The sequence below is a fragment of the Etheostoma spectabile genome, chromosome 11 (assembly GCF_008692095.1).
Source record: "Etheostoma spectabile isolate EspeVRDwgs_2016 chromosome 11, UIUC_Espe_1.0, whole genome shotgun sequence".
Lineage (NCBI taxonomy): Eukaryota > Metazoa > Chordata > Actinopteri > Perciformes > Percidae > Etheostoma > Etheostoma spectabile.
The window spans coordinates 7,580,001-7,590,807 of NC_045743.1; the positions used below are offsets into that span (position 1 = coordinate 7,580,001).

The 10,807-nt window shown below is 40.3% G+C and overlaps 1 protein-coding gene across 1 annotated transcript in view; it reads right to left on the reverse strand.

Moving 5' to 3' along the window:
• The window catches only part of sox21b (SRY-box transcription factor 21b), a 2,471-nt gene extending 1,837 nt beyond the window's left edge, over positions 1 to 634 (reverse strand). The window contains exons 1-2 of the mRNA XM_032530048.1: positions 379 to 634; positions 1 to 237 (exon numbers count right to left, since the gene is read on the reverse strand). The exon at positions 1 to 237 is cut by the window's left edge and continues 1,837 nt beyond it. Of these exons, the coding sequence (XP_032385939.1) occupies positions 1 to 222 (222 nt within the window). The 5' untranslated portion in view covers positions 223 to 237; positions 379 to 634. The remainder of the gene's footprint in view (positions 238 to 378) is intronic.
• Positions 635 to 10,807: the final 10,173 nt, after the last annotated feature.

Sequence of the window (10,807 nt, forward strand, 5' to 3'; positions counted from 1 at the left end):
GTCTGGGTGTTCCTTCATGTGCATCGCTCGCAGTCGTTTGGCTTCGTCGATGAATGGCCTTTTCTCAGACTCGGTGAGAAGTTTCCATTCCGCTCCTAATCTCTTGCTGATCTCGGAGTTATGCATTTTCGGGTTCTCCTGAGCCATTTTTCTGCGCTGGGCTCTGGACCAAACCATGAAAGCGTTCATCGGGCGTTTGACGTGATCCATTGGTTTAGACATGTTGGCACAAACTCTCTCTGGAAAAATAACGTAGAACAAATAAGTATAAATAGACTATAGGCTAACTTTAATAAAATCGGAACAAAATCACACACATGTTTAACAATCACGTTGTTAAGTTTTATAACAACTGCAGCTTATGTTATAGCTACTTACTTAAGACTTCAGTTCTTCATCCCACCGATGAATATCTTCAGTGAAGTACAAGTGGCAGCGTCCTTATAAATGCTCAACTTATGTTTTCTGCTTCATGGTAGCATCCACCAGTGATACGCCTTTAGTAAAGAAGAGAAAGGGAAAAAAATTGCTGTCTTGTTTTCCTCTTGTCGCCAGAGACTGTCAACCACCACTCAGCAGCAGCGTTTACGCAAGTGGATGAGAACTCCCGCTTGCCCCATGTGAAATACAGGATTGTGTGGCAGGTAGTGAAAGTGCATCCAGGCGCATGCGCAGTCGGTGCCGGGTACGCAGACCACTTGCTAAACGATTTTTGAAAAAAAAAAAAATCCCACCCTGTTTGAAGGGAAACGCATCTCGTATTATGTAGGCTATGCTTATTTATTGTTTGAGAGTGTTTTTAAAGCCGGTGTAGTTTCGACTCATTATTCTTATTATATTTATAATAAGCACATCGGAATTGTTTATTTCAATTTAAGTAATTTGTCTAACTTTTAAAGCGACGGCTGCACCTGAAATTCCCGAGGGTGGCAGCATGTATTAGCCTTCCACTAATACACTGACAGATTTGGTGACTGTTGTAGGCTATGTGGTTGAAGTTCAACTTGCATTTTGGCATTATGTCTGAGGCATCAAACACTTGAAGAAAACGCACGCGCTCTCCTTTATTTACAACATTTAGGCTATCATTACACGCCTGATCGCCTCCTCCTCCTCTGTTTTCATGTGTTTTAATTGACAATCAAACCGCTGGTGTCACTCCACTTTCTCACCTTTCATCCGGTATGCTGTCTCTGTGCCTGCCTCTCTCCTTCCCCATGGCTGGCACTGCCATTGAAAAGTAGTGTGTAAGACGACAAGAGAGGTAAAGAATGTCTTCTTTAATTATTTTCTGATATTGTGGCATTTGTCGTAAATACACAAACGCTGAAGAGGTCTGAAGTGTTTCTAATCGTGCTGGGTGAAATTAATTACTTTCCTGAAATCCCCCTTTCACTTCAAAGGACTTTCCCAAGGGCAGCGAATCGACAACTGAAATTAGGTTGTCGAATATTCAACTAAGCAATTACAGTTATCTGCAGGACTTGTTGAGTAAATTGTAGGTTTAAGTGGTTTGCTCTCGCACCTTCTCCGTTGTACAATTATATAGGCTATGTACAAAAAAGGAAATAGAGAGGGGCTGTATCGAACAATATTATAAATGAGGAATTAGGCTGCAGGTCGAGCGTTTGAATTAGGATATAAATGAATATCTAATTCAATTCAATGTACTGTTATTCTTTTTTTAACGAGTTAGCCGAAAATAAGGACAGCACAATACATAAAGTAGAATTATTATTATTATTATTATTATTGTTGTTGTTGTTGTTATTATTATTATTATTATTTCCAACAATATTATTCAATAAAATATTGGACAAATAATTAATTAAGATAATTATAATGAACGGGTGAAAGTTGAGTGATGACGCTGACCTATCCCCAAGTGATGCGCAGTCTCGAAGAGACAGCGCCCCTTTGATTGCTCCAGTTTGAGATTGTTTAAAATGCCCTGTTAACAGGGATTAGGGCTGTTTTATTGCAGCGCAGAAAAGCGCACTGAGGGATCGCTCTTTTGTTTCAAGAAGGAAACCTGACAAGGTGAGGATGATCCGCGCCAGGAGGACCAGATGAGAGACAAACCTGCTGCCTAAACTGAGTCGCAGCATCTCTCAACACCGTGCGCCCCTTTTGTCGGCTTGTCATTCACCTCGATAACATTACTGCAATGAAGCGCTCCACTCACTCCGCAGGAGCACATGCCTCTCATGACACAAACGGGCAAAAATTGCAATGAATTATATAAAAAAGTCGCGGTGGAAAGTTCTTATCGGGAGTTGACAGTTATGGAGTTGTGCAATTCAGTGTCTGCACACATTCTTTTGTTCTGGCCCCCTGATTTTATAATGTTGTATTCCTCTCTCGCAGTTCTATTTAATTGTGTTATTTTGTTTAGGATTGTTTGACAATGTAGAGAAATATCTCCCCTCATGCCTTAAGCATGGCCTCTTTTTTTAAGAACATGTGCTGGAGGATTTCAGATGATGCAGGGCCTAGTTGAGCCTGCATTAATAACGGGAGCAGGCGCAGCCATGCAGCGTGTTTTCTTCTCATCAAAATGTCAAGATTCGTTGTATCTATTCCACAACACAGCATGTTATTTTGCAGATTGAGAAAACCTTAATTTATTCAATTTAGTAATTTAAGGAGGATATGATAAAAAAAATAAAAAAAAACCTGTGTTCCCCCCCCCCCCTGTTACCTTTGCTTGAATCCTGGAAATAACACTTAAATAATTCAAGATGAGTTAGTGAGAGTGGGAGAATTACCTGCCGATAAAGCCCGCGTCCAGCCTCTGAGACGGAGCCAGCACTCCCACCTCACAGCACATTGATGATAAGACTGAATAGAAAAATATCATGCAAATAGAAGGCAGACAGCAGCAACAACAAGCCCATGGGGGCATATTCCTTCCCAGAGAGATCGCACACAGTTCACTCTAAAGTGCTAAAGCCATCACTCTGAAATAGGAGCCCCTGGAGGAGCAAGCATCTTCATGATAGCACCAAACTGTTTATTTTGCTCAACACTTCACCAACTCTAGGAGAAAGCACAACAAATTATAGAAAGAATTGATGAGGATCCCTGGAAAATCCCAGTTTGCATGAAAATACCTTACACTGTATATTACGATTATTGTAGGATGGAGGAAGGGGGCTCAAGTCTTTAAATAAATAGACACAAGTTGACCTCTTGCTATCAGATGGCTGTTCTTTGACTGGTGGTAAAAAAAAAAAAAAGTGAGCATGCAAGGTAAACAACAGTATCTTCTGTTTGCCACTTCAAACCCCACAGAGTGGAGAGTATTTACAGCAAGATGAAAGTTTGCTCATTATCGGGGAGGTTTGAAGAAAGGGAGAGGGAGGGGTCCTGATTGTGTACCTGATGTGGTTTCACTCTGCTTGTTTGATCACAGCTGTGCCTGGATCTTCCCCTTCCCTTTCAGCTATGGGCTCTAGCTGCTCCCATGCAGGCCAAGGCAGAAGGGGTAAATGCAGTTTACAGTAAAAGGTAGTCATCTCATTTTCATCTGAGGACTTTTATTAATACTTATATATGAACATGCCAATGTGTGCTCCACTTTTTACAGCTGATTTTCAGATTAAGGATTTATGCTGCAAATAAACAACATAAATCTGGATTAAAATATTTCATTAGTTTTGCTTAAAAAAAACTATTTAAAACCACGACTGGCGTTATATTACTGAAGCTTTAAGAAGGAAGAAATATAATATTGTTTCAAGCATAATTACTGTGTATTTTCAGTTAACTTTTTTCATCATGTAACCTATTTTTATTAATTATTGGCTGAGATGAATTCCAATTGTGAAAGATTAAGACAAAGTTATTCATATCGACGACGTTTCTGAACAAGGAAATCAAATAAAAAAATACAAGCAAAGCAAACATGTTACACAGGCTAAGGGACAGCAGTGTTTCCTGCATGATGGGGAGAGTATTGAAAGGCAATTTGTCACTATCACACGCCATTAGCTGCAGAGTCTTATCTTAAGTGAGCCTTTGATAAAGTGCTAATGACAAACAGTTTAGCGTTGTAAGGCATCCAATTGATTACTATTTAAAGATGACTGCATTTAGATCAGAAGTCATTTTGTCTAATGAGGTTTCTTTACCGTTTCCACAATATGTAGAAAATATGCTTAAGTGCAAGGCAATATAATGATTGGATTGGTAAAGAGACAATGCCGGCTTCAGCATCACTTCAAATGAGTCACACCGAATGTCTGAATAAATACATAATTAATGTGAATAAAGTTAATATTTTTTTTGTGGTTTAAATATGTGACCTATTTTGAACGTTGTGTTCTCAAAATATATTCAATAAGTGCCAAATTAGTTGTGCAGTTCTGTAATCATTCTAATTATACAGTCTTTATTGCTCCTTAGGGCAGACTTTCGTTTCTTTGTCTCAGTGGGAATTATTTTGGTGAAGAACCAAAATATTTACTCAACCACAACCTAAATATTACGCATATCAAGAGGAATTGAGAAATAATCCTCTCATAGAGCACAGTATTAACTTAATCACATTAGTGAAACTACTATTGATGGTGGTCATGATCCCTAGTGAGGGAATCTGTAATTCACAATAGAACAGCCATACAAGATAGAACACACTGTGGTGTGTATTAAATTCTGGGGACTGGAGAACAGGCAAATGAGGGTTGAGCGAGGATGTGAGTGTGTGTGTGTGTTTGTGTGTGTATGCTTGAATGATGGTAAAAGAGGGAAGAAAGAGAAGTGATTGTCAGTTCAATCTTCGAGGACCTGAACTGACAGATACAACAAACTTTGAAAGCACATTGTGGATGGAGAATGGCTACATAGAAGGATGTGGAGTCCGCAAGGTTGATAAGACCTTCATCTCTAAACCGCCGCTTGTCAAAGTATTATATGCAATCTCACACTGCAGAATATCTCCACACCCTGAGGGGCAAACAAAAAAGCAGCGGCAATCAAACGACTTCCTCGATCATTAACAAAACGCCCCATCCTACCCTTTGTGAAAAGTCAGATTTTTTAACTCTGATTGCTGCTACCCCCCACAGGGCGAATGTTTAGCTTAAACCTTCAACACGTTTTCAGACGCAGAGCCCTGTGGTTCAAATCCACAGATACTTGTATCCCTCAAGGCACTGAGATGACTTTTCCCATGATAGACTATTTTGAACCATTTAGCAGATACATTATCGCTGGCTTCTTCCTCATTATATTCCCCTTATCGCCACAGCATCTCTGCAAAGCCCCAAATAGAGAGTTGTAATTACCCAGACTGCCACCTGATAGCAGCGCTTCTATCGGCTTTATCACTCCAGGTCCTGCTAACTCATCATTGGGACAGAGAGAAGAAAAGGCCTGCTTGTGGCACAGCCCGCCACAGATAGCTCATCTCTCAGATACATTTATAGTTCCAGTTGGGATCAGAGAAAACTGATGCACCAAGGCAATTTTTTTTTATCCACCTTTTGCCTTCAACCCCACAAAGACTGCTCTCTCTCAGTCCTCTCCTAGTCTCTCGCTTTTTATGTGGAAGCTGAATTGAGGCTGCTTCACAAACAAAAAGTGATCAAATCTCCTTGAACCCATGGCAGCGCAGCAACATGCTATTTGGGCTTTCGTAGTGTGCCATCGTCCTTCAGGAGCAGAAAAAAAAATCCAGAGGGTATCTTGTCAGGATTATATGCATCTTGAAGATGAAGGGGCGCTATACAGTTTTGGACATTTCTTCGCTGTTTTCTCACTTTTTGCTCGAGGTTTCTCTTTAGAGATCCCTCTGCAGCTTTGGAATAGATCTTTGGCTATTCCTACGTTTAATCGTGTCTGACTCCTCGCTCGGTCAATTCTGCCGTTTCCTCTTTCTCTGTTCCTTCGACAATACCTTCTTACGTTTCTGTTTCTTTTTTGCTGGCTCAGCCTTGACAATAGTGTGAAAAACTCGGAAAAGCTCCATTTCTACCTTGTTATTCAGTTCCTGAATGGGCGTATGTGTGCAGTGCCGTGAAGCAATTTATTACATTGCGAGACCTGGTATCACGCGATACTTCCTGATGCTGAGGCCGGCGACTTGCCAAAGTTGCAAGGGGGGTTTTCCGCTCACAGGCGCTAGGGGAGAGCAAGACGACCGCCATTCAACTTGAAAAAAGTCTTATAACCATTCCAATGACTCCGAAGCTGTTAAGTTAAGGTAAAGTAAGCTAAAAAAAACTGCATAGTTCCCCTTTAACATTGCACACAACATCAAAACGCACGCAAGCATCTAAGCATGCAAGCACGTGCTCACACATACACAAGCGCACACACACACACACACACAAACACAAACACACACACACAGTATATTGTTTCCAGATATTAACCAACTTTGACCCTACCGCTTTCCCCTGATGTTATAATTAGGACATGAACAGAATATAAAAATGTGTGTTCATCTGGTTTGAATGAATATAAGGTGAAAACACACAAAAAAAGATTTAGTCAAGTAAAGGGGCTTTTCAATGGGCAGATCTGCGAAACTAAAAAGTGAAAGCGAAATATGATCAAATCAAATTATAAAACTGTTAGAAGTATTTACTGGTCTATGGAAGATGACCTTCTATGATTTGGCTTTGCTTTTGTGTAAATTATTGCCCATTGTCAATTTGATCTCAAAGTCTAGCCAAAAATGAGTTATTAACAGGTTAAATTAAAATTACCACATCACTGTACATGTAAAAAGAAAAGGGGAAACCTGATTATTTAATTAAGTTTGCATAAAGACAAGAAAGAAAATCAAGCTGTATAAGTTATTTAAAAAAGGTTGAACCATTTCTTATTATTATCTAAATATATTCAACAATTCAGGGTGCGTGTCTGCATTTGCATGACACATTCCCAACCCTGCATCTCTTCCTGTCGTGTATTGTGCGTGTAGCCATGCTCTTGTCTATCACTTGTAACAATGAAAGGGCCTTTGTGCGTCTACTCATCAGTATGTCAAAGAAGCAGCCTGAGTGACTGTGACCTCCATCAAATGGGAAAATTGTGAGGATGCATTGGAACTCTATGGTTCCCATGGCCTGAGCACCTTTTGACAGAAGCACTCTTACACTGCCTGAAAGGACAAATCAATCTTATTTGAGGAGATTAAGTGACCAACATAATAACCATGTCATTGAGAGGGGGGGAATCACTTTTCAAAAGGAGTGAAATAAGTGAATTCCTGCAGATGGCTCATTGTTGCGCCTGAATGTCACATCTCTAGGTGAGCCCGTCGTGGCAGTGTTGTCTGACATACCTCAGGGACAAAACATGTGGCCATTCCAATAACTGGAGTAAGAGTTCATTATACAAGACAGATAACACAGGACAACATTAGTAATATTTTCATTGCATTCCACCATCTGTATCCAAATGTGTGTGTGTGTGTGTGTGTGTGTGTCTGTGTGTATATGTTTCCTAAGCATCGACTTGAATGACAATATGATCAATGGGAGGGCAAGTGTCCTGTCAGCACGTCCTGTTCGAGGGTGGGTGGGGAAGGGGGGGGGGGGAGCGGTGACAGTGGCTGTCTCAGGTGATCTCATTATTTGATGGACACAGCAGTGGAGAAGCCAAATTTATACTAGCCTCTCTCGTGTGGCTTGCTTAATCAGACCATTACTCATGCAGAGCAGCGGGGGCACTTATAGGAAATATTGATCATATTTTGACAGAGTATTCTCCCCTCTCCATAATCAGCAATGCATTACTGACGCAGATTCTGTGCACACAAGCACATGTGACACCATCATCAGATGCCATTGCAGAGGGGTTGCACTTATCAGCATTCCAAAGCAAGCAGTCTGTGTTTGTGTGTTAAGATGTTTGCCGAATGATTTATACTAATCTGTGTATTTCCAACGTTTATCTAAACAGCCTGTAAGGGGAGGGATAGTAAAGCAAGGAGCACAGCTTTTCAAAATCAAAGACTTCAAAGCACTAATCGCCTGCGTGAAGATTAATGAATTACTCTTACCAATGCTTCTCTCAGTTTGTCACTCGTGCAGTTTTCTTACGTTTGGCTAAAGTCAATACCCATGCAGAGCTACACTCTGAATAGATAGCCAACCCAAAGGCCAGGACCCTTTGTGAGTCAGATAATCATCCCATGGGACATTTGCTAAAGATGCTGTGACACACCTAAAGAGCAAAGCTCCAGCGGGTTCCCTGAGGGCTGCTTGCATTTGGCAGCACCAGCTAAAAGTATCTTCTCTGTCCAAATTAAGCCTAGCCAAGGGTCAAGTGAAATCAATATGTTAATCCATAAATTGCCCAGTGTAATAATTACAAAGAGGAACAGTAATTACAAAAGACATTAATTTACTTCTTAGATTTTGTGCCAGGGGAGAGTTTCACCCAGCCTTGATTCCCGTGGAGGCAAACAATTCACAGAGGAAGCGTCCCTCTTTTTTTTAAAGCAGTGGTTGATTCTTTTAAGGAACAGTATGTGCACACAAGCTCTCGGTCAAAGCACTTTTGGATATGCTATGAGTTGTTTGAAGGTCTTTGAACCCCTGTGTAGTCAGCTCCAGGGTTCTTACATTGATCAGTCAGTGATGACAAAGGTTTCACCAAATACACTCTTGTTCTCTCAGACAATGTGCCTTGGACATTTGCATAATAATAATATAAAAAATCTATACGGGCTATTAAGGGATGAAACCCTGATGTCCTCAGTTAAAGACACATGGAGCGCCATACAAAAGCCACAGTGCTTTAATAGAACGATAACTTGTATACATTTTGATCTTTTTCTTCCCAACCACTTTGAGGCATGGCACAAACATTGCAGAGGCATTCTTTTCTAAACCCCAGGTTGCAGCTGATCTGCCACTTGCTGTGCATTGCCAAGTGCAAGAAATGGGTCTCTTTTATCAGGATGGTGCAAATCTGGGCTAATGTGTCTGGTAAAGAGTGTCCCAGGGAGTCCCGCTCTCCCATTCTTTGGCCATTCTTTCCACTTTTCTCCTCTCCTGCACTTGGGATAATTGCAGTTTAATTGGGTGACAAGAAATGAAAACTGTGTCCACATTATCTAGGATTATCTCTTTTTCCTCCAGCTTGCCATCAATTCAAAGAAGCCCATTTATCAGCACAGGGAAGCTGATGCTTGGTCAGCGGAGGAGAGGCTTCGAGCACCAGTTAGCAAAATGAAGAGAGAAAGGGGCTGAGAGCAATGGGAGGGGGCCTGACAGCTAAGAAAAATACTCTTTGTAGCTTATCGCAAGCGTACATTCATCTTCAAGATGCATATCTTTTGCACACTCTAAATCAATAAAAATACAATAATACTATTCTAAGGAATGATGTACCCCAAAATAAGAAATACGTATATAAAAGAATTGTCAGTTCCCTAACACAAATTTAACAGCGATAGTTTGCAGTTATGAATCTCGAGTTTAGGTGACCAAACACATCGCATCACTTCAGCAACCTGGCCAAAACGTGTTAATGAATACCAATGCGTTTCCCAGCATTGTAGCTTACATAGGCTTTATAGCCAGCTTCATTTATTTCTTTAGCATCCTTGAATTCTGCATGGCAAGGTTATAAACATTTAGTCATACTGTGCTCAACTTTAAAAGCCTCCTTCAGGATGCATGAATGCACTTCATACTCTCTCTGAGAACTTTGCTCTGATAGCTGAAAAAGGCAGGTTGTTTAGAGAAGGAAGGAGAGACAATGGAAGAAAAAAATGAAAGCTTTCAGATTCCATTATGATAATTGTCCTCTATTCTTTTCAGCAGTTTACACTGTACTTTTTCTTCATAATAATTCCCCTTTGTCAAAATAAGCTTCCCACTCGCTCAAGCACAATTCTAAATAGGCCTTGCACCAGGGTTATGGTAATACAGTAAATACTAGAAAAATGATAGAGGCATTCTGGGGGAGGATCAGGGCTAAGAGAGCAGATCAGAAAACGTTTTATTTGCTAGCCTCTGCACAGAAGTAGATGAAAGAAAAGAGACCTTGCCAATGTACTACATACGTACCTATTCAGTCTCAGGTGCAACATTTAAGATGGCCTGATCATTTGGTGGAAAGAGCAGGCTTTGTGTAGCACTAAAGCATGAAAATCTGCTGTACAATGACCAAGCTGGAGTGCTTTTCACTCTGAATGCAACTGGGGACCTACTCTAAACACAATACGTTTGAAGGTTACAGGATGCATTGTCTGTTCTTAGGAGTGTGCATGTGTGTGTGAATGTGTGTCTGAGTGCATATGCATGGCTTGAACATAAGTCATAGACAAAGTAAAATAAAAAATAAAAACAGTGTAAACCATAATTAAAAATGACTTGTATAACATAAACTTAGTCTTGTTGGGTGTGTAGAAAACTTAAAAACATTGCTACAAAGTTGGGTAGGGTGACAGTTAGTGTTTGTCAAACCAAAACATATCTGTTTTGTGATGTTCTGAAATTCATAGATTGTTTTGGCTAAATATTCCTTTAAACTTCAGCTGGCAAACAGAGATATGATCTAGTTGTCTAAAAGATGTTGAGAGGTGAACTTCAGTTATTTTAACTGAATCATTGACAATTGTAGTCGCCTTGCCTACTCTGTTGTGAGCAACTGTAGAGACAGTGTAAGTTCTGTGTTTACTTCAACAAGGCTTTTAAACATTAAGTACCTTTTCATAGCTGTGATTGTAAAATTTGGCTTATAGCAGTAGGACTTATACCAGGTTTAGAATTAAGGCTATACAGGAATTTGACTGTGGTGAATAGCCGCCACATTCATCCAGACAGTGTTAATAATTTTTACA